Here is a 24,463-nt window from a genome sequence, read left to right as displayed (position 1 = left end):
ACAGATCAGTGAATTCTATGGGGCATGGTCAAGGAATGGGAGTGACTCCAACAGGTAAAGGGTTTCCTCTGGGATGATGAAAATGTTCTGGAATTAGATAGTGATGATGGTTGTAAATATATTAAAAACCACTGAACTGTACACTTTAATAAAAATGGCAAGTTTTATGGCATATGAATTATATTTCAATTAAAGAAAAAACTGAATGTGCCATTTAAAACTGATATAGAAGATTCAAAATACTACTTTGCTAATCCTCTTCAGTATTTGAGAATTAGTCAAGCATACATGCTAATTAGAAACCATACTTCCAAGGTGCCTAGGTGGCTTAGTCCGGTAAGGGTCTGCCTTCAGCTCAGGTCATGATCCCATGGTCCTGGGATTCAGCCCCACAACAGGCTCCCTGCTCAGTGGGGAGTCTGCTTGTCCCCTCTCCCTCCCCCCACTTCATGCTTTCTCATGCTCTCTCAAATAAAATCTTAAAAAAAAAAAAAAAAACCTTCCTCTCTCCTTCCTATAGTGTGGAAATAGGAGACATCTCATATGACACAGGATCATATAGGAAATCTGCTTCTTTTCCACTGAAAGCCAATACAGGAGAGGAATCAATCTTTTTTTAAAGATTTTTATTTATTTATTAGAGAGAAATTGAGAGAACAAGTGAAAGGAAGGGCAGAGAGAGAAGCAGATTCCCAGTGGAGCAGGGAGCCAGACACGGAACTCAATCCCAGGACCCTGAGATCATGACCTGAGCCAAAAAAAGGCAGATGTTTAACCGACTGAGCCACCCAGATGCCCTGACAATTTTTTTTTTTTTAAGTGAGTATCTGATAGGGGTAGTTCAAAATAACAGGCTTAGAGCATTATAACTCACTAAAACTATAAAGATCCATGACATGAAGTGATCTGCAATTTTACCCCATATGATTGTTTTATTATCCCTATTTTACACCCTGGGTTAAAGAATAGGGTTGTGTAATAGGGTTCTGTTTCTGTAAAATATTCTATATTTAAATATTGTATAAAAATATTTTTAGGAAGATGCCAAATCACCTCTACTTTTAAATAAGCTGTGTAATAGGGTTACACAGCTATTAAGTGGCAAAGCTAGAATTCAAACCAAGTTTATCTGAATCCAGAAGCTGTGCTCATTTATTCCTTCAACATTTACTGAGGGCCTATACATGCCAGGTACTGAGTTGTGTTCAGGAGAAATAGCAAATAAATTAATAATGTCAGGGCTATTAAAAATTTAGCAGGGTAAGGGGAATTATAAATGGCAGGGATGGAAGAGCTATTTTACATTGGGGGTCAAGGAAGGATTCTCTAAGTAACAACATTTGAACAAAGATCTGAGAGAATAAAGGAAGTGAGCCATCCAGATAGGTGAAGACTCCAAGCAGGGGAAGTAAGGACAAAGGCCCAGAGGTAGAAATAGCAAGGAGTTGTATAGATTAAGAGAGCAGGTTGGGGGGGGGGAGAGGAATGAGATAACATAGTTAAAGCCTTCTATGCCTTAACAGGGACTCTGGATTACAGGTGACCCTTGAACATGGATTTGAAATGCACAGGTCTACTTACATGTGCATTTTTTTTTTAATATAAATACTATAAATACATTTTCTCTTCCTTATGATGTTCTTAACTTTTTTCTCTAGCTTACTTTATTATAAGAATATAGTATATACTGCATATAACATTCAAAATATGTTAACTATGTTATCAGTAAGGCTTCCAACTAACAGTAGGCTATTGGTGGTTAAGTTTTTTTTTTTTTAAGATTTTATTTATTTGAGAGAGTGTGTGTTTGTGAGAGAGTGAGAGAGCACGAGAGGGGGGAGGGTCAGAGGGAGAAGATGACTCTCCACTGAACAACTCTCCGCTGAGCGGAGAGCCAGATGCAGGACCCATCATCCCAGGACCCTGGGATCTTAACCTGAGCTGAAGGCAGATACTTAACCAACTGAGCCACCCAGGCACCAAATGGCTAAGTTTTTGGAAGTCAAAAGCTATGTATGTATTTTGGACTGCTCAGGGGTCAGCACCACTAACCATGCATTACTAAAGGGTCAACTGTACATTCTGAATAAAACAGGGAAGCCACAGAAGCGATGCAAGTGAAATGACATCAGACTTTTGTTTTGAAAGAATCTAAATAATGCGCTGAGAAAAGACAGTAAGGGAACAAGGGCAGAAGCAGGAAACCAGTTATGAAACTGTTGATATAATCCAGATGAGGGACGACGATGATTTACATCTCGGAGTAATTCGGAAGAAAGGATAAACAGTTCGATTCTGAATATATTTTGAAGGTAAAGCTCGATAGAATTTGCCAATGTTTTCACTAGGGGATGGGATGAAACCAAGGTTTCTGGTTAAACAAATGGATGAATAAAGTTGCCATGTACCAATGTGAGGAAAACTACAAAAAAAAAACCAAAACAGGTTTGGGAAAAAAAGTCAAAAAAGTAGTTTTAGGGGCACCTGGGTGGCTCAGTCGTTAAGTGTCTGCCTTTGGCTCAGGTCTTGATGCCGGGGTCCTGGGATCAAGCCCCGCATCGGGCTCCCTGCTCGGAGGAGAGCGTGCTTCTCCCTCTCCCACTCCCCCTGCTTGTGTTCCCTCCCTCTCTCGCTGTCTCTCTGTGTCAAATGGATAAAATCTTAAAAAAAAAAAAAAAAAAAAAAAGGTAGTTTTATACATGTTTACCTCTCTATTAATTTACTTTTGTCTTAACCACCAACTTGATACCCTAATTTTTGGGCAACATAGATATTTAGTGAAACAGAACCTAAATCCAGGTCTTGATTCCAGATCCTGTGCTTTTTTCCCTGATGAAGTTTTTACAAGACCTACTGAATGAGACTAGTTTTTCTCAGAATAAAATAACTCAGAGGCATGCACCATTTGTTGGTGACCCAAAACCTGCATTCACAAAAAAGGCTATCAAATGAAGAATTATTAAAAACACTCCACAAACACAAACGAGTATTTTGTAGATAAAATTAATGTAGACAGCAGTGATACAAAGAAATAACATGTAACAAATGTTCAATTCAAATAAACACTATGCAGAACTATATTTTCAGAAAGATGCCAGATCACCTCTACTTTTAAAATTCTCCTTGATAATAAAGACTATCTTTGAACAGTAAAGATTTGCCATAATTTTACTCAGTGCACAAGTACATGCAAAAAGATCCTTTTTAAAATGTATGCATAACTATATTATAAAATATAAGGAATATTTTTCTCTCATCTTAGCTATAAAATATTACCCTAGTAAATGTTTACTTCTTGACTGAAAAGTAATTATCCCAGTGATTTCTCTACAACACCAAACTTGTTAACATGTTAGTTACATACAACTTCATAGCATCAACAGATTTCAGAGCTTGGTTTCCAATCACAGTTTCAGCACTCAGTTGCTATGTAATTTTGGGTAAGTCGCTTTCCAAATAAATGATTACTTACCTAAAGTCACTGTCTCTATTGAAATGAAATAAGATTATCTGACTTCCCATTTTACAAGGTTGGAATCCAAAGAACAGAAAAATACTTTGAAAACCGTTAAGGTTATGGCAAACATATAAATCAAGAAAATAAGCCAATTTGGGGGGGAATATATATATAAAAATATGAACTTTAAATTATTCCTTTATAGGGACTCAATCTTACTATTATGGAATTGCTTAAAAGACTTCTCTAAAATAGAATTAAACTAATGCAGAACTTGCTAATTAGAAACGGTTTTTGAAGTGTTAAGTGTTGAACATTTACTGTAATCACTAGGTGACTTTAAGAGACAAAGAAAAGGTATTTTTCCTATTCTCATGAGATCTATGGCCCAGGGGAGTGGAAGAGACCTGAAAAGTTAAATGAAACACCCAAACAAACACTTTAGTATAAAAATAGAAGGCATCTCATTAAGCAGTAATTGATTAACAGCTAAAAGAAAGTACCATTGACTGCTTTGAAAGTTAAGAAGATTACCTTAGCTTTATCCTTTATTCACGTGTACTTCACTTATGTTCAGGTTAATCATTCAAAATACCTTCAATTCTATTCTATACTGGTACCCCTTTCCTTGACTTGTCCCAACAGCTCTCTATCCCTAGCCAGAGTACCCAGTCAACCTTCTCAGATACTATAATTAGGCATATACATTCCCCAAGTTCCCAGTATTCAATAAGCCTTAGGATCCAAGATGAGTCAATTTTCTAACTTTTGATTATGCTGTAACCCTTCACATCATCAAACAGTAATCACACGGAGTCTGTCAAGGCAATGTGACTACTAAAAATGTCAGTAAGAGCCCATATTCCACCTCTCTCAACCACTACAGCCAGACACTTGAGTAAAAAGCAGTGCAGAGTCGTGAATAACATGACACAACATTATTTCAAAGTCATCAGAAAATAAGCACGCATTCATAATCCATCTGTTCCTAAATCTTAACCTCCTTCCATCTAGTCAAATCAGGTAAGAGAGGAAAAAGCAAGCAGAAAATCTACAAGAGTTATTTAACATCTCTAGAACTATTACAATTAAATGGAGATGTTTCTTTACTCTAACTCCTGCCATTTTTAAGTATTGTCAGAAGCCCACCATTCTCTTAAGAACGCTTTCTTAAACCATTATCTTGGTAATTTGCGACTTCCTTCTAGGAAGAAACGGTAGGGAAAAAAAAGAAAAAAAAAAAACCAAGAACATCTCAAAGGCTCAAATAAGTTTGAAAACCACAACCTTTAACTATATATTGAAGAACAACTTTGGCAGTATTAGAGTAGAGCATCCCCAGCATTACAGATGTTGACAGAATACTGATACTCATCCCCACTGTTTTACTTCATCCACCTTAGTGTGTGATTCAAAAATTATTTTCTATGTGTACCAAATGAGAAAAGGTTGGGAATACATTAAAGGAGTTAAAACCTCAACTTCAAAATACTCTCCAGTGAAAAAGCCGAAGTCTACCCTTACTTGATGTTGATTCTGAAGACTATTTCCTTTTTATCAAGTAATCAAATCCTGTACTACATTTCTATAATTTGTATGTTTTTAAAATAGTTCTTCTTACAGCTTAAGTCATCTTCTCAGCAGCAATAATATCCTGGCGTAAGATAAAGAAATCTGAAAACTTTTTGGGTAAGTTCGTGGTCAGAGCAGCATTTGTGTATAGTATACTTTTTTCCTAAGCACGCTAACTGAAATCCCCAAAATATCCATCTCCTAACTCCCTTCCATGCTTTCTCTTCGTAGCATTATCACCTTCTAATACAATATGCAATTAATTTAAGTATTTGGTTCTCATCTGTCTCTCCCAACTAGACTATTATATCCATGAGAGCAGAAATCCTTGTCTGCTTTTTTGTTCACTGCTCTATCTCCAGCACCCTGATCAGTACCAGACACAGTAGGCCCTTGAAAAATAATTTATGAGTGAATAAACAAATTCTGTAATTTGGTTGCAGTTTTATATGTAGTTCAGTTGTTTTGAAGAGTTCAATTTTGCTATTAAGGGGTGGCTGGCTGGCTCAGTTGGTAGAGCATGCAACTCCTGACCTTGGGGTTTTGAGTTCGAGCCCCACATTGGTTGTAGAGATTACTTTAAAAAAATAAAAATCTTTAAAACAAAATTTTGCTATTAAGATGGTCAGGAAAAAATTTTGTTTACCAAAGACAGAATAACCACAAAGAAGTGTTTCAAAAAGCTTGATTTATCTACATTAAAATTATTTTTCAAGATTCTACCAGAAAACCTGTATCAGATATTTCAAAAATACAAAAAGAATTTAGTTTTAATTAAAATAGGAAGCATCAGTTTTCCATTCCTCTAATCAGAAGACACAAAGGAATAAAGGGTGGTAAGACAGTCAGAGGTAATACTTGGGACACAGAAAAATGCAGTATTTCACTGGCAAGTAGTTTTTTTTTTTCCATTACTTAAGTCGCCATGTAAAATTCAAGATTATCAACATTAAGTTCTGTACTGACTCAGTTCTGTACTCATTTTTTTCTCTTAAAAACGCAAATCTGCCTTTTTTCAGACCCTTGAAGTCTGAATCTAACCAGCTAATTAGTTATCCCTGTATTTTCTTGTCAAATATAATCACAAGTATTGTGGATTTTAACGATAATTTTCAGTCTTAAAATAGTTTTAATCTTAATACAAATAATCTTAGTCTTATACATCTAGTATTCAACTATTGTTCCACAGTTCCTTTTTTGGGCTCAAATGACGAAACTTCTCTAACGTCTCTGGGGAGACCAGTGTAAAGTATGTTTCCTCAAATTGTTTTTTCCCTGCACCGTTTTTGTGACATCCCTTCAAGTAGGAAAGTTAGACATTTTTCTATTCTGCAGCAAAGTCCAGAGGAAGAAGCAAAGGTAAAAAGAATATCGCCAGGAAAACAGGCTGAAAGGGGACAGGTAACACAAAGGCACAGAAGTAAATGTGAAGCAAATATGTGTGCAAAAGAGGAAGATGCAGAAAAGAGAAGAAAAACTGTTCTCGCCTAGAAATGAGGAAAAAAAACGTAGGGTGGAGAGGATAGGAAGACTTGCTCATTCTTCCAGAAACAAATGCACTAAATCCTTCTAAGAAAACGTAGATCTCTTTAAGATGTTAAAACTCTAAAATCTCAGCTGCCACTCCAAACAACAGTTCTACCTTCTCTTCCTACATGTTCTCATTAGAGCTAAGTCTTCATCTGTAAAATTAAATGCAAGCTATAGATAATGCAGAGTCAATCTCTACAAAACTGCAGTTGTGGTTGCCATCTTTGCCTGAAAAAAAAATTCAAACTCCTTGGGTTTGGGAAAAAGAAGTATATTAAGTTGGAAAGCCAGAAAACCCTGAACTGCTAAGTCAGGTAGATAAACGCCTCTTACCAAACTAAGATTCCACTAAAGATCTAGGGAAGAAGGGCAAAGGACTGTAGCCTTACCGCGACCACAAGGGTGGGGCACCGTAGGAAAAAAAATTTTTTTTGAGGGCGAGCTATCCCGGAGGTGTAAGGGGGCTGGTGACTCAGATCTCGGGAAGATGGCATATTAGGCGGCAAATGATGTTGATGGGCCATGGGCAGCTTCGGGAAGAGCGACAAAGTGAGCTGCCAGACCAGCGTTCGTGGAGAATGCGAAGACTAACAGAGAAAGGTACCCACGGGGCAAAGGATTAAGAGTCAAAGAAAGGAGAGCCGAGAGGCCGAGCAGTCAGGGAAGCTGGGCGTGGGAGGCCCGAGCAGAGGCCGCGAAGAGCTTTTGCAGCCAGCCGCCCTCTCTCGGAACGCCTTTTCAGCTCCCCCACACTCAGCCCCTCTCAGGGCCGCCCTTGCCCCAGCAACACGGCGAGAGCAGCTGTTTCCGCCCGGCCGGGGACAGCGGAGAAGGCATCCCTGGGGCGGGCGGGCAGGCCAGCGTCTATTAAGCAAGAGGTGATTCCGAGACCACTGCCGCCGAGTCAACGCCAAACTTCGCCCTTTCCTCCTCTTAGCCTCTTTATCCCCCAACTTCCCGGCCGGCTGGTGTCCGCTTCGACCGACCGAGGACCCCCCTCCCCCGCCCTTCTCGCCACCTCTCACCCCTCCCCAACGTCCTGAAGCTCGGAAAGGACTGGCCACCGGGGCCGCTCCCGAGCCCGTCCGGGTGCCCCAGAGTCCCAGACGCCGCCCCCGACAAAACGCTTGCGTCTTCTCGGCGGCTCCCTCGCCCGCCCAGATGCTGCAAACTCCTCTCACCTGCATTGACGCCATGATGGAACCATCCCCCCAAGGCCGGCGAGGCCAGAGACGCAGGGGGCGGAGCTGCCGTGCTCGCGTCACGCCGCGGGGGCCCAGCATCCTGGGCGCCGGGGGCGGGGCCTCCGGTGGGAAGGGGACGGCGGGAGGGGATTGGCTGGCGCGCTGGGCCTTAGGGGGGGAGGGGCAGGCGGGAGCGCGGTAAATGGCGTTGTTGGTACCCTCAGTCACATCCAATTTTCTGGCGTCCGCTGCTACCTCACCTAGCTATTCCGGTCGCCTAAGAAACGCCGCTCCTGGTCTGACCTGGCCACGGTTGTCGTTTTTTTCTCTGTATACCGTAAGATCTTGATGATCTCCAATCCCGTGGGTTTTTCTTTTTGTTTTGTTTTTCCAACCACAGGTGTATGGTTTGAAGATTTTTTTTTCCCTTTCGGATGTCTTCTCCACACCACCATGCCCACTTTCACACCCTTCGGGCGGATACCACTTTCCGTGGGGCTGCATTCTGGTCTTTACGGTCTGGAAGGCTTCTCATATTCCTAATTTGGGAGAGAAAGACACAGATTTCTTTGTACAATGAGATGAGGATTGAGAGCAAAACAATACATTGATATTTTAAAGGCAAGGGTAGATTTGTAGAGCTGAAACTTATCTGAAAGGGAAGAGAAATGTTTGAAGTTTTTCTTTCGTTCGTATGCTGTTGTCTACCCTTTACCCCAACCTGTCAGTTTTAAACTTCACGTGTGTCAGTAACAGTTATGGTTGTTATGGCATTCACATTTGTTTAGAGATTTGACCCTAGACGTGATTTTTTTTTTTTAATGTAACAGTGCATCTTGTAGTATACACTGAACACCTTCTATAACATCTGGACTTCTCTTCAGCCTGTTTCATAGTGGGCAGTTTTGCGGTCGTTCGATCTAGGGATGTATTTGAATAGGGAAAGCTGAGCATTCAGAATTTATTCTGGGAATGCACCAGTTCTGCCAACATTTATCAGGAGCCACATTTTAAAAAGCTATCCCAAAACTGAAGATATCATTGGTTAAGAGGAAAATGGAAGCCAAAGGCTTGCACCTCGTGTTCTTGTACTATCTTTTAAAGATTTAAATGGCTGATACAGTGAGTAGAAGGCTTTTACTTTAGCAGAACAAAAGCTTAAAATCTGTCATTTTATTAACTTGGAGCTCTTTTTAGAAATTTCTGTAAGAGGGCGCCTGGGTGGCTCAGTTGGTTAAGCGACTGCCTTCGGCTCAGGTCATGATCCTGGAGTCCCGGGATCGAGTCCCGCATCGGGCTCCCTGCTCAGCAGGGAGTCTGCGTCTCCCTCTGACCCTCCCCCCTCTCATGCTCTCTCTATCTCATTCTCTCTCTCAAATAAATAAACAAAATCTTTAAAAAAAAAAAAAGAAATTTCTGTAAGATTTAAATATAAGAGCAATGTAGGATATCATCCTTCCCACTCAAAGGTAGCTCATTATGGGGGCCCCTGGGTGGCTCAGTCATTTAAGTGCCTGACTTCAGCTCGGGTCATGATCCAGGGGCCTGGGATTGAGGTCCACATGGGGCTCCCTGCTCAGTGGAGAGTCTGCTTCTCCCTTTCTCTCTCCCTCTGCCTCTCCCCTGCTCGTGCTGGCTCTCTCTCAAATAAATAAAATCTTTAAAAAAAAAAAAAAAGATCATTATGTTCTCTGGGAAATTCCCTAATATAAAATGTGTTCAAAAAGGAAAAAGATCTTTAAAATACACCAGTTATCCTATAGTATAATATTAAACCAAGTATTATTATAGAGAAGAAGTTATATTGGTTTGCTTTTTCCTCTTAGAATTCTACCCTATTGCCAGAAATGGGCTGGTTTTCCCTTTGTTGTGCAAAATGACGGTGTCCTTGGGGAATGTTTGGATGCTCTTAGCAACAAGGAATCATCTGGTGTCAGCTCAGTTGTGTTGTCAACATTTCAACCGGGAGTAAAACCCATATATCCCAATGAAAGAGGAAAGCTTTTCCATATATATTTTCTTCTGGAGATCTTTATCCCTATGATCTCTGAAAATTGCTCCAGAAGATCAGGTTTTACCATCTAAAGTTCATTTTATTTAAAAGTTGATTCTTCTTAAGGTGTCAGTGACATCAGATGACCCCACAAACAAAGCATTATGACATCATCAGAACCAACAACCTGCTATGACATACTGATAAGAAAAGAGAGTTAACAGAATTCTTAATACTCCTCACAGCAGAACCAACATCTGGTCCCTTGGGCTTTATGTGTGTTAAAAATGACCTTGTTAAAAAGTCAAATGTTTTAACTATACAGTGTTTGAAGACAGGCTTACATATTTCCTTACAGTGTGGGGCTTACTATCACATAGGCAATAGGCAAAATGTCTGACAATACCAAAAGTGGGGTGAAGCTCTATTTAGGAGCAAAATTGGACAATCACTTTGGAAAACAGTTCAACAATAGTAAAATTAAAATTTCCCATACCCTTAAAGAATCTTTTTAATAGCACCATTTGCAATAAAATACACTTAAGAGACATATTAAGCCAACGCAGTCATGTTAACTTTGTTTGGATCCTGATTCAAACCAACTGTAAAGAAGATATTTTTGAGACAACTGGAGAAACTTAAACATAAAATGCATATTAGATGATATTAGGGGATAATTATTATTTTTGTTAGATTTGATAATTTTTTGATTTCCACATCAATTACAAATGGCCATCATGTTCAAGGAGATGATTCTCCCTCATCTCACAAACTACCCCCTCCTCCTCCATCTCCGTGGAGGACAAAAAAAAAAAAAAAAAGAGGGCATACACAAGCTACTTATGTGCCTGAGGTGGTCCCCACCAATGCAAAAGTAGAGCCTATGACAGAGAGGACTAAAAGCAGCGAGACTTTCTGGGAGAAAAGGGGAGGAAATATGGGAAACCAGAGTCTAGTAACTTGAAGAACTCACAAAGTGATCACTGGGCAAATGCCACAATATTGATAATATAATGTGATTTATGAATGTTTGAGTTCTAGTGATTCACTAGACTGGAGAGTTAGGAGCTATCCTATGAGAATCCTCTTGCCAGAGTGTGAAGAGGCAGGGTTGAGGAGTCTTTGCTTGAGTCTATGTCTCCACAGATGGTTTGTTCATAGTCTCCTACTGGCTGATCTCATCAGAGAAATGTAGGCAGTTCAGTAACCATTAGCTTGTTAATTGTACGTTGAAAAAGGCACCAAGCTAAGAAGCCAATGCTTGTAGTCTTGTTCTAGCTCTGTCATTAATAAGCTTGGTCAGGGCTCTTAATCTCTCTGGGTTTATTTCTTTATCAATAAAATGAGCAAATCAGACTGCATAATCTTCAAGTTTTCTTCCAGATTTCAAATTCCATGTGCCTAGTAGAGATCATCAAAAATTTAAATGATATGTCCAAAATACTATCGGAAAAAGTCTAAGATAAAATGCAATGGGAATGGTGTACTGTTTTGAATTTTAAAATCACATTTACAGATATACTAGGAATGAACTTGACTTCATTGTAATTTATGTAGACACACTGGGGGGCCTTAGTTAACAATTTTAAAATGCTAATGTAATCCAGTTGAGCTATAGATGGGATTTAATGAAGTAGCAAAACTCCAGATTCACAATTTAGAGTGGTACTTTAAGAAAAGCATAACCCAAACTAGTCATTTCATGTGAATCTCCTAATTAAGGACAAAGAAAATTAGCAAAATAACAAAGGGTTTATATGTGTGACCTAATCTGTGTGACTTATTCTAGATGTCAAAAATAGTTGATTCACATACATATCTGGCTTGTAAATAAAACTGTGAATCAAGAGAACTTTGTCTTCACTTTCTTCCCTTTGCCTATCCCTCTAACTAAAATTATTTTCCCCAGGTCTGTACTCCTTGAGCAACTTCCTTGTTTGCTTCTCCCCTAAACCTCTTATCAGACATGTTCTTAGCAAGTTATTCTTTTTGTCCATGGACTCACTCCACAGAAAAATGTGCATATTCATGAAATTTTGTGTTTCAGGGAGGTACCTGACCCTCAGAAGTTCATCCATCAGCAGAAATGTATAAATCTCAAGATAAGAACACCTTTACTGAAGAGGTAACCATCACTATAGATACCAGCTCAATCTCTTGACCTTTCAAAACCTGTCTTTTAAGTAGACATAATTTCATAGCTCTTGTTTTCTTTTGTTCACTTATTTTTTTCCTGTCTTTCTGAAAAGCAGGGTGCTATGTGAAAAGCTCAGATTAGGAACCAGAGGAGTTAAATGCTTGCCTTGATCCTTCCAGGGGTGACATTTATGTTATTTAACAACAGATGTGGCACAGATGTAGCAAAGGTACCAACCAGGAAGAACAGAAGTTGTTCAATGTTGGGGCAAGGGCCAGGATGCTCCTTGCCCTGTGGACCAGATAATGTAATTTGATCATAGGGAGGCCTGGAGTGATTCAGAGAATTGAAAGGTGATTCTTTTGGGGATTTCAGGGGAGTGGCTATTTACTATTTACTATTTACACTATTGAAGTATTTCAGTGTTTTTTAGAACAGACATGTTCTAAAACTGGATTGTGGTGATGGTTACCCAACTGTATAAATTTACTCAAAATTATTGAGTAATTATTATGGGGGAAGTTTATGGTATATGAATTATACCCCAAAAAGCTATTTATTTTTATTTTTTTATTTTTTAAGTGATCTCTATGCCCAACATGGGGCTCAAACTCATGGCCCCAAGATCAAGGGTCGCATGCTTAATGGACTGAGCCAGCCAGTCAGCTCCCACCTCCCCAGTAAAGCTATCTTTAAAAGGGAAAAGACATTTCAAGATTTTAACACACCCATACCAGTACATTTTGGCTAGTCTTTGGACTGGCTCTCCCATTAATGGTATGAGACTAAAGGCTGGTCAGGTATCTCCCTGCATCTGGATTTTTTCATCTGTAAAATGGAGAGTCAATGATTTCTTCAAAGCTTTCCAGATAAGTTATTTTCCTTGTCAAAAATTCTATAATTGTTTCATCATAATTCATATTACCCTCTTTTGACCTGCTCATAAGGCCTTCATTGCCCCAACACATTGCCCCTTCTTCTACTCCTTAGGAAGGATGGCAGCCCTACTGATTTTGTCCTTGCCAGATAGTTCTTTCTCATCCTCTGATCTTACTTTCTGCCTTACTTCCCCATCCCATTTTTGTGCTCCCTTTTGCCTGATCTCTTACCATGTGTTAGAAAAGGCACTAGACTTAGAATCAAAAGGCCTCCATTTGAATCCAACTCAGCTACTTTTTAGTTTCACGACCTGGAGTTAGTCATTTAACTTCTCTGAATCTTGGTTTCATCATCTGTAAAATGGAGACAAAAATGCCAACACATGGTTTGTGGTAGAGTCTAGGTGAATCATGGATGTGAAGGAGTTTTGTGAACTGCATAGGATTATATAGGTGACAGGCAATAGCTAGTTTTTCTTCTGAATTACTCTGAGTTCTCTCTCCAATGGGCAGATGACATGTTGGCTAGAGATAAGAAGTGGGGTGTGTGTGGCAGTGACTGAGAAATACCTATGACACGATCCCCCAATTTCTTGTGAACATAGAACAGTCTGGTCTATGAACCAGACTCTGCTTTGAGCTGAGCTTGCTATAGACAAAGTTTCAAGGTTGGGATGTTGCCTCTCCCTGCCCCACCCAATGTCCTTCCCCACATGTGGCATCTTTCCAGACCTGCCTTTATTAATAACAATAATGATACCAGCTACTTGGGATTAAATATTTGTATGTGCCATATAGGCAGTGTAAGAGGCACTTGTATTTCTTGTATTATATAATCTTTAAAGCAGCTCTATGAAGTACATAAAACACTTCTCATTTTACAGGTAAGAAAACAGACTTAGAGAGGCTAGGTAATTTGCCAAAGTCACACAGCTTATGCATAACCAGAGCAGAATCAGATTTCTACCTTGGGAACTCCAACTGTCTGACTCTACGGATTGAATTCTTTAACTAGTACACAGTATTGTCTTTCCACATCTATTCTCTTAATGACCCATATCAATGGAGTTTTAAAATAAAAGTAACTCTAATCAAATTGATTCATTTTAAACTGTGAAACTTAATAGGCAAGGTGGATTTTACTTTTTACCAAGAATATCTGATGCCCCGAAATATATCTATGGTGAATTTTCAGACAGTTTGACAAATTTTTTTTTTAAAAAGGGACAATTTTATCAAAAAGCATATATTGAATGCCAGACACTGGGGATATAAAGATGAGTAAGACACAGTCCCCATACTCACATTGCTTACAATAAGGAAAACAGATGAAAGAAAGGATTTTGATAGAATATGGAAAAAGCTACTTACTGGCTATTAAGGGATCCTAAGTGGGGGGCACTTGGCCTTGCCTAGGAGCTAAAAACAGCTTTCTGGAAGAACTAAGGCCCTAGCAGAGGTGAAAAGGGGGTAGAAAAGAGGCATTCCAGGCAGAGGGAGCAGGAACTGTGTAATTGGTATCAACAGGAGATTACAGTTTTGTATTTCCCAATAGAAATTGATGGAAGGAGGTGGGAGACAAGAGGTAGGCAAAACCTGGTCATGGAAGGCTTTGTTGGTTGATGAGAAGGTTGGACTTTATCTTAGAAACCATTTACCAAATTTGAGGTATTTTCAGATGGGTAGTGGTAAGGCCAGATTTGTGTTTTGGCATGACTTTTCTGGTGACTGAACAGATTTAATCAGGTATGATCACAAAAGAAAAACCAGAAAAGGAGGCCATTGTAAGGATCTGACAAGTGGTGGATGAAGGCTTGGACTAGGGCATGTACAGAAAGAAAAGGAAGGACTCTAGAGATATCTAAAGATATTTAGTTTGGGGAACAGATAGGACTGAGATTTGTTGAATGCAGGAGACAAGTAAAGAGTTGAGTGCCAGGTTTTTTTTACTTGAAAATACAAGAGTTGGTAGAGATAGAAGGAATAAAAGTAGAAGGGGAAGAAAAAATAATTCATTTTGGACATGTTTCAGGATTTTAAATTTCCTATAGGAATCTGTCATGCCTTTTTCAAGTGAAAGTTGTAAAATCTATCTCAGATGAGTTCACAGAGGCTCAACTGATATGGAGGGCTCTTTTTCTGTCAGTCTTTATGGTGAGCAAAATGGCCACTAGTCTTTAGACTCATATCCAGCCTAACAGCTAAGTATCCCTGGTGGATAGTTCTAGCAGCAAATATCTGGGTACAGCTCCAATTGGCTTATCTCTAATCAACTCTACCTCTCAACCAATCAGTGATGAGAGAGGTGAGGTACTCTGGTTGGTTAGGCCTGGGCTGACTCTTGTCTCATGGGTGCCAGTGGGATCAGCCCCACTCAAATCACCTGTGGTATCTCCTAGAAGAAGAGCTTATACTACAGTGAGGGGAGATGACACAAGAAATGCCAGAGGGACAAAAAGGACAGAGTTCGCTACCACACTTAAAGGAAATATATTCAGCAGGCAATCTTACATCAGAGACTTAAACTGGGAGAGGGTAGGGAGGTGCTTTCATTTAAGTAAGGTTTTGGATTTTTTTTTTAAAGATTTTATCTATTTGACAGAGAGAGACACAGCGAGAGAGGGAACACAAGCAGGGGGAATGGGAGAGGGAGAAGCAGGCTTCCCGCTGAGCAGGGAGCTCGACATGGGGCTTGATCCCAGGACACCGGGACCATGACCTAAGCCAAAGACAGACGTCTAATGACTGAGCCACCTAGGCGCCCCAAGTTTTGGATTTTGATATAACATTAGATGGCCTGAAAATTTTAATATTCTTTTTTTTTTTTAAGATTTTATTTATTTATTTGAGAGAGAGAATGAGACAGAGAGAGAGAGCATGAGAGGGGGGAGGGTTAGAGGGAGAAGCAGACTCCCTGCTGAGCAGGGAGCCCGATGCGGGACACGATCCTGGGATTCCAGGATCATGACCTGAGCTGAAGGCAGTTGCTTAACCAACTGAGCCACCCAGGCTCCCCAAATTTTAATATTCTTATGACAAGATTGTTCTTATGACAAAGGGGCTGGAGAAGTTCTGGCTCCTTCCTGAGAATCCATCCGGGGCAAAGAAAGCCCAGGGGCAGGTTTGGAAGTTCAGCGGGAAATAGCACCACATAGTCTAGCTCATTCAGGAAAATGATTATATTTGAAACCATGAAAATAAAGAGATCACTCCAAGTGAGGATTTAGGAAGAGAAGAACATGTTGCTGAGATCAGAAGCCAGGAGAAGGGGAGTGGCCTAAAAGCCAAAGAGTCTTGAACAAGGAGTAAGTAATCAGTTATGTAAATTCATCTAAGAGTCTTGAACAGGGAGAAAGTAATCAGTTCTGTTAATTCATCCAAGAGGTCTTGTAAAAATTAAAAAAAAAAAAGTTCAACTGGACGGGCAATGTGGAGTATATCAATGATAGTCATCAGATTACTTTTTGTTGGAATGAATTGTTGAGTGAACTGGCAAAGGACGGCATAGAGACATTAAGAGGCTTAGTGAGAAGAGAAAGAGGGAGATGAAACTATTCAAGATAAATGCAAGGTCAACAGCCAGGAGAAGTTTTATTTCTTGTTTATTTTCAGAAAGAGATTTGAGCAATTTTATAGGCTAAAGGGAGTCAATAGAGAGGGAGATATTTGGAAATGTTAGCAATATTGGGGCACCTGGGTGGCTCAGTCAGTTAAGAATCGAAGTCTTGATTTCAGCTCAGGTCACAATCTCAGGGTTGTGAGATCGAGCCCTATGTCACTCCAAGTGTGGAGCCTGCTTAAGATTCTCTCTCCCTCTTCCTCTGCCCTTCCCCACTCATGCTCTCTCTCTCTCTAAAAAAAAAAAAAAAAAAGATAGAAAAGAAAAGACAGTGTTAGCCATATGAAGAGGGAGGGCTATGTTGGTCATAATTATTTGGTTTAATGTTGAGGAAGTATCCTAATAGCTTCTTAAATCATAATATCATAAGACTGGGGGAGATATAACTTTAGGATATGACATAGGGTATATGAAATCATAAGATAAACATGGTACATCCTCCTAGAGCATGAATTTTACTGTTGGATAAATTATTTAAAATAGAATATTCTTCAGACTCCTGGGGATTCAAGTACACGCTTAGAATTACTTAAGTGAAAATTTAGAGAATCAATAGGTAAATATTAAACTTTATTCTGTTCCTGGCTCCATTTGCTTAATTGGCTTTATCAAATGAAGTGAAAAAAGAACAAAGAGTTTAAAATGATCAGGGAATGGGCGCCTGGGTGGCTCAGTCAGTTGGGCATATGCCTTCGGCTCAGGTCATGATCCCAGCATCCTGGAATTGAGCCCCACATTGGGCTCCCTGCTCAGCGGGGAGCCTGCTTCTCCCTCACCCTCTGCTTGCTGCTCTGCCTACTTGTGCTCTCCCCCCACCCCTCTGTCAAATAAATAAATAAAATCTTTAAAAATAAATAAATAAATAAAATGATCAGGGAAGCCAACTTTGAAGGGGATCTTCTGGCCAAAGATAAGATGGTTTGAGCAACAAAACAAGTAAGGACTGGAATAAACTGAAGCACATAATTATATACTTGGAAATATATATGTATATGTATGTGTGTATATGTATAGATACACATATATACACCCAATCATATAAAATCATAAATTCATAACAATACTGAAAAGAAACCTCATTGGTCACCTTTGGAGTTTGCTAGGTCACCAAATTCACTGGGAAAAAAAGGGAAAGGGAAAAGAGTAACATTTTTCTGCCTTGCCTGTATAAACTGTATTTCACAGTAACCAAATGATTGATAGAAGGGAATTCTTCAGAGAAGAATTTCAGCTACTGTACATGGAAACTATGAAAGAATAAAAGAATAATAATTGTGCCAACCCTAGTGAAATAATGGAGCCTGCCATCAATCATCAATGAGTGCTAAAGCAATCAGTTTGAACAAAAAGTTGAAGGGGAACTTTATTATGGCTGGATCATGCTGATATACCTGAACCAACTGATCAATTTTAACATAAGTAATAGTGGGACAACCAGATACTATATGCCTCTTGAAGACAATACAACGGGAAGTAATGTGAAGTCGTCTTGCAAAAAAAAAAAAAAAATCTTATCAAGACTCTATATCTCATGATCAATTTATAGGAAATAAGTATGAGAGAGATGCAAAACAGAGAAACTTATTAAACTGTATCACAAGGCTGCAAACAGCTAAAGTCAGATTATAGGGAATTCTACAGGACAAATGATGGAGTTTCTTCAGTAAATGGCAAAAAGGGAGGTGGAGGAAAACTCACAAAATAAAAGATAAGAAGTTATTAAACAAATGTAATATGTTAACCTTGTATAGAACACAAACTATAAAAAGATATTTTTGAGAAAAATAAAAAATGAAAAAACACAGGCTGGATATTTGTTTTTATTTTTAAGAGTAGAGAAGAAATGATAGATATGGAAGACATAAAAATACTATTAAATATATAAGTATATAGGCATAGTTGATGGCTTCTGAAGAGAAACAACAAATGGAACAAAAAGTATTAAAAGATACATGGTATAATAAGGAATATATATTTGGTTTTTGTCTCTGGTTCCTGACACAGAGCTCCTAAATCCCTTGGAATTTTCTCAGTGACAGGAGCATCATATGTTAACTCTTGGCAGACCCCTAGATATCTTCAGGATGGGAGCTGATTGCCAGAAAGGCCAAGCCTTGATTAGAACCCTGAAACTTTCAGTCCAACTTCCCAAACTCCCAGGGAGGTGAAAGACACTGGATACTGACTTAGTAAGTGAACATGCCTGCATGATGATATCTCCACAACCCCCCACCCAAAAACACTGAGAATTTTTTGGGTTTGTGAACATATTCCTTTGCCAGGAGGGCAATAGTTTAAAGAGATTGAATAAGTGTAAGAACCAGAGTTAGCTATGGCATGAATGTTGGGATTATCAGAACAGGAATTTTTTAAAACTATGAATAAATGCTAAGAACTTTAATGAAAAAGGTATACAACACGCAAGAACAGATGGGTAATTAAGCAGAGAGATGAAAATTTTAAGAAAGAATCAAAAAGAAATGCTAAAGATCAAAAACACTAACAAATGAAGAATGGCTTTGTGAGCTCGTGAGTAGGCTAAACATGGCTGAGGAAAGAACCTCTGAGCTTGAGGATATGACAATAGAAACTTCCAAAACTGAGAAGCAAAGAGAAAAAAGACTGAAAAAAACCCAGAACAGAATATCCAAGAACTGTGGGACAACTACAAAAGGTATAATGTATATATAATAGGAATACCAGAAGAAGAAGAAGAAGAAAGAAAGGAAGGAACACAAGCAATATTGAAGCAATAATGACCAAGAATCTCTCCAAATTAGTATCAGACACCAAACCACAGATCCAGGAAACTCAGAGTTACCAAGCAGGGTAAATGCCAACAAACAAAAACAGAAACTTAAGCCTAGGCACATCATATTCAAACTGCAGAAAATCAAAGATAAAAAAATCTTAAAAGAAGTCACAGGGGGAAAACAGCCTATAAAAGAACAAAGAAGCCCCGCATCAGGCTCCCTGCTCCGCGGGAAGCCTGCTTCTCCCACTCCCCCTACTTGTGTTCCCTCTCTCGCCTTGTGAGAGACTTGTGTCTCTGTCAAATAAATAAATAAAATCTTAAAAAAAAAAAGAACAAAGAAAAGCATTATATTCAACTTCTCAGAAACCATGCAAGCAAGAAGAGAATGGGGTGAAATATTGAAAGTGTTCAGAGGAAGAAAACACCAAACTACAATTCTGTGCCTTGTGAAATTATCCTTCAAAAGGGAAAGAGAAATGAAAACTTTCTCAGGCAAAAGAAAATTAAGGGAATTTGTTGCCAGTAGACCTGCCTGACAAAAAATGTTGAAGTTCTTCAGAGAGAAGGAAAATTATATAGATCAGAAACTTGTATCTACATAAAGAAGAGCAGCAAAGGAATAAATGAAGGTAAAATAAAAACTTTCATTTTTGTTTTTCTTAATTGATCTAAAAGGTAACAGTTTTCTCAAAATGATAATGACAACAATGTATTCAATTATGTATGTGCATAATATTTATATATGCTTATGTATAAATGAATGACAGCAATAATACAAGGGATGAGTTAGGATTATTGTGTTAGTATAAATTACTTGCACTACTCATGAATCAATATGGTGTTGTTTGAAAATGGACTTGGATTAGTTGTAAATGTGCAAACTAGGGTAATCACTAAAAAACTACACATACACACATATACACACACTGCTAAGGAAGGAAAGAAAATGGAATCCTATAAGATGTTCAATTAAAACCACAAAATTGGGCACCTGGGTGGCTCAGATGGTTTAAGTTTTTGCCTTTGGCTCAGGTCATGATCTCTGGGTCCTGGGATTGAGCCCCACGTTGGGCTCCCTGCTCAACGGGGAGTCTGCTTCTCCCTCTCCCCCCAATCCCCTGCTTGTGCATGCTCTCTCTCAAATAAATAAATAAAATCTTAAAAAAAACCCCACAGTAAATATAAATAAATAAATAAATAAATAGATAAATAGATAGATAGATAAATAAATAAATAAATAAATAAATAAATAAATAAATAAATAAAACCACAAGAGGCACACAACAGGAAGACAAAAATAGGAACAGAGAATTGCAGCAAGTAGAAAGCAGCAAAAATATGGTGGACATTAATCCAACTCTTATCAATAATCACTTTAAACATCAATGGTCCAAATACACTAATTAAAGACAGATTATCAAGGTGGATCAAAATACAGGATACAATTATATGTTATATACAAGAAACATACTTTAAATATAAAGACACATATAGACTAAAGGGAAAGGAATGGAGAAAGATATATCTTGTTAACACTAATCAAAAGAAAGCTGGAGTAGCTGTTTAATTTCAAACAGAGCAGACTTCAGAGCAAGGAAAGTTACCAGGGATAAAGAAGGGCATTATATCATGATAAAGGGATCAATACTTCAGGAGAACATAAAAATCCTGAATGTGTATGCTCTTTAAAACAATGTCAAAATATGTGAGGCAAAAACTGATAGAACTGCAAGGAGAAATAGATGAATCCACTGTTTGAGACTTCAACACCCCTCTCTCAGAAGTGGACAAATCCAGCAGGCAGAAAAATCAGTAAGGATGTAGTTGAATTTAACAGAACCATCAATCAACTGGATATAATTAACATCTATAGACTGCCTCATCCAACAACAGGCAAATAGACATTCTCCTCAAAATCACATGGAACATTCACCAAGAGAGACCACATTCTTGGCCTTAAAACACACCTTAACAAAAGTAAAAAAATAAAAGTCATACAGTGTCTGATTTTAGACCACAATGGAATTAAACTAGACACAACAGAAAGATAGCTGGAAAAATCTCAAAATACTTGAAGATCAATCAACACAATTCTGAATAATGCATGGGTCAAAGAAGAAAATGCAAGATGAGTTTTTAAAATATTTTGAACTAAGTGAAAATACAGCTTACCAAAATTTATGGGATGAAGTGAAAGCAGTACTTAGAGAAATTTACTGCATCAAATACATATTAGAAAAGAAGAAAGATCTCAAATCAATAAAACCTCCCACCTTTGGAAACTAGAAAAAGAGGAGCAAATTAAATCCAAGGTAAACAGAAGAAAAGAAATAATAAAAATTAGAGCAGCAGTCAATGAAATAGAAAAGAAGAAATCAATAAAATCAACAAAACCAAATCTGGTTCTTTGATAAAATCACTAAAATCAATAAGCCTCAAACCAGGTTACCTAAGAAAAAAGACACATATTAGTAATATCAGAAATGAAAGAGGGGACATCACTACAAATCCCATGCACATTAAAAGGAAAATAAAGGAATATTATTATGAACAACTCTCTGCCCACAAATTTGATAACCTAGATGAAAGGGACCAATTTTTTGAAAGACACAATCTGCCAAAACACACACAAAAAGTAATAGACATCTAAATAGTCCTACATCTATTAAAGAAATTGAATCAATAGTTAATAACCTTACAAACAGAAAGCACCAGACCCAGATAAGATTCACTGGTGAATTATACCATTTAAAGGAAAAAATTATACAAACTTTCTATAATCTTTTCTAGAAAATAGAAGCTGAGGGAATACTTCCTAACTCATTCTATGAGGCCAACATTACCCTAATATCAAAACCAAACAAAGACGTTACAAGAAAAGAATTCCAATGTATCTTAGGAATATAGATTCAAAATCCTTAACAATATATTAGCGTATCTAATTCAACAATATATAAAAAGAGTTACACACCTTGATTAAGTAGGGTTTTTCCCAGGTATGCAAGACTGTTAACATTCAAAATCAATTAATGTAATCCATCATATCAATAGACTAGAAAAGAAAAATCATATTATCATATCAATAAAGACAGAAAAAAATTTGACAAATTCCAACACCCATTCATGGTAAAAAATTTCAGTAAACTAGGAATAGAGGGGAACATCCTCAACTTGATAAAAATTATCCATAGAAACCCATAGCTAATATCATACTTAATGGTGAGAAATAACCTTTCCCACTAAGATTAGGAACAAGGCAAGGATGCCCCTCTCATCACTGCTTTTCAACCTCATACAGGAAGTCCCACTAATGCAATAAAACAAGAAGTATATAGTTTGGAAGGAAGAAACAAGACTATCTTTGTTCACAGATGAAATGATCATCTATATAGAAAATCCAAAATAATTGATAAAACTCCTGGAACTAATAAGTGATTATAGCAAGGTTGTAGGATACAAAGTTAATATGCAAATATCAATTGCCTATATATTACAAAGAACAAGTGGAATCTGAAATTAAAAACACACTATGATTTACATTAGCACTCCCCAAAAGAAATAATTAGGTATAAATCTAATGAAATATAAGACCTATGTGAGGGAAACTACAAAACTGATGAAAGATATCAAATAAATAATAAATGGAGAGATAGTCCATGTTCACGGATAGGAAGACTCAATATTGTCAAGATGTCCGTTCATCCCAATTTGATTTATAGATTCAATGCAATCTCAATCAAAATCCCAGAAAGTTATCTTATGGTTATTGACACACTGAGTCTAAAGTCTATATGAAGAGGCAAAAGACCCAGAATAGCCATCTTGCTATTGAAGGAGAACAAAATCAGAGAATTAATACTACTCAACTTTAAGACTTACTATAAAGCTACAGTAATCAAGGCAGTAGTATTGGCAAAATAATAAACAGGTAAATGGAACAGAATAAAGAGCCCAGAAGTAGACCCACATAAATATAGTCAACAAATCTTTGACAAAGGAGAAAGGCAATGAAGATAGTCTTTTCAACAAATGGTCCTGGAATCTAGATACAGACCTTACATCCTTTACAAAAATTAACTCAAAATGGATCATAAACCTAAATGCAAAACACAAGGCTATAAAGCTCCTAGAAGATAATATAGGAAAAATCCAGATACCATTGGCTATGCAATGACATTTTAGAGATAACACCAAAGCCATGACCTATGATACAAATAATTGATAAGCTGGAATTCATTAAAATTTAAAACTCCTGTCTGCAAAAGATAATTTTCAAGAGAATGATAAGACAAGCCATAATGTGGGAGCAAATGTTTGCAAAAGACACATCTGATAAACACTTATCCCAAAAATACAAATAATTCAATAATAAGAAAATGAGATAACAACAAGAAAATGACAACTTAGATGCAAAATGTGTGGAAGACCTGAACAGAAACCTAGTCAGAGAAGGTATACAGATGGCGAGTAAGCATATGAAAAGATGTTCAATATCACATGTCATTAGAGAACTGCAAATTAAAACAGTGACATACCACTAAACACCTATTAAAATACCCAAAATCTGAAACATTGACCATTCCAAATGCTGGAGAGGATATGGTGCAATAGGGATTCTCATTCACTGAGGATGGGAATACAAAATAATAGAGTTGCTTTGGAAGACAGTTTGAGGTTTCTACAAAACAAAACATATTTTTATACAATCCAACAATGGTGCTCCTTGGTATCTACCCAAAAGAGCTGAAAACTTATGTCCACACAAAAAACTGCACACAGATATTCAGAGCAGTTTTATTTATAATTGCCACAACATGGAAGCAACAAGATGTTCTTCAGTGGATGAATGGATAAGCTGTGATACATCCAGACACTGGAATATTATTCAGCTCTAAAAGGAAATGAGTTGTCAAGTCATGAAAAGACATAGAGGAAATAAGCACATATTACTAAGTGGAAGAAGCCAATCTGGAAAGGCTAGATACTGTATGCTTCCAAGTATATGACATTCTGGAAAAGGCAAACTATAGAGACAGTTAAAAGATCAGTGGTTGCCAGGGGTTAGGAGGAAGGACGGATGAATAGGCAGAGCACAGAAGCTTGTTTTAGGGCAATGAAACTATTGTGTATGATACTACGACGGTGAATATATATACGTTTTTCTAACACCCATAGAATATCTAACACCAAGAATGAAACCTAATGTAAATTATTGACTTAGTGTGATACTTATGTGTCAATATAGGTTCATTGATTGTAACAAAAGTACTGTTATGGTACAGGATGTCCCTAGTGGAGAAGATGTATATGTGTGAGGACAGGGGTGTATGGGAACTCT

The 24,463-nt window shown here is 37.9% G+C and overlaps 1 protein-coding gene across 6 annotated transcripts in view; it reads right to left on the bottom strand.

Moving 5' to 3' along the window:
- Positions 1–7,890, bottom strand: part of UBE2W (ubiquitin conjugating enzyme E2 W) — a 165,296-nt gene extending 157,406 nt beyond the window's left edge. For 3 of the 6 annotated variants that reach the window (XM_064588197.1, XM_064588198.1, XM_064588195.1), the window contains exon 1: positions 7,741–7,890. In XM_064588197.1, coding sequence (XP_064444267.1) covers positions 7,741–7,842 — 102 coding nt within the window. In that variant the 5' untranslated portion in view covers positions 7,843–7,890. The remainder of the gene's footprint in view (positions 1–7,740) is intronic. The other 3 variants (XM_064588196.1, XM_064588199.1, XM_045896390.2) reach the window with 2 other exon arrangements.
- Positions 7,891–24,463: the final 16,573 nt, after the last annotated feature.

The sequence above is a fragment of the Mirounga angustirostris genome, unplaced genomic scaffold, assembly GCF_029215605.1.
Source record: "Mirounga angustirostris isolate CCGP_5_RB_7025 unplaced genomic scaffold, mMirAng1.0.hap1 SCAF_4, whole genome shotgun sequence".
NCBI lineage: Eukaryota > Metazoa > Chordata > Mammalia > Carnivora > Phocidae > Mirounga > Mirounga angustirostris.
This window is presented reverse-complemented; position numbering and strand designations above follow the sequence as displayed.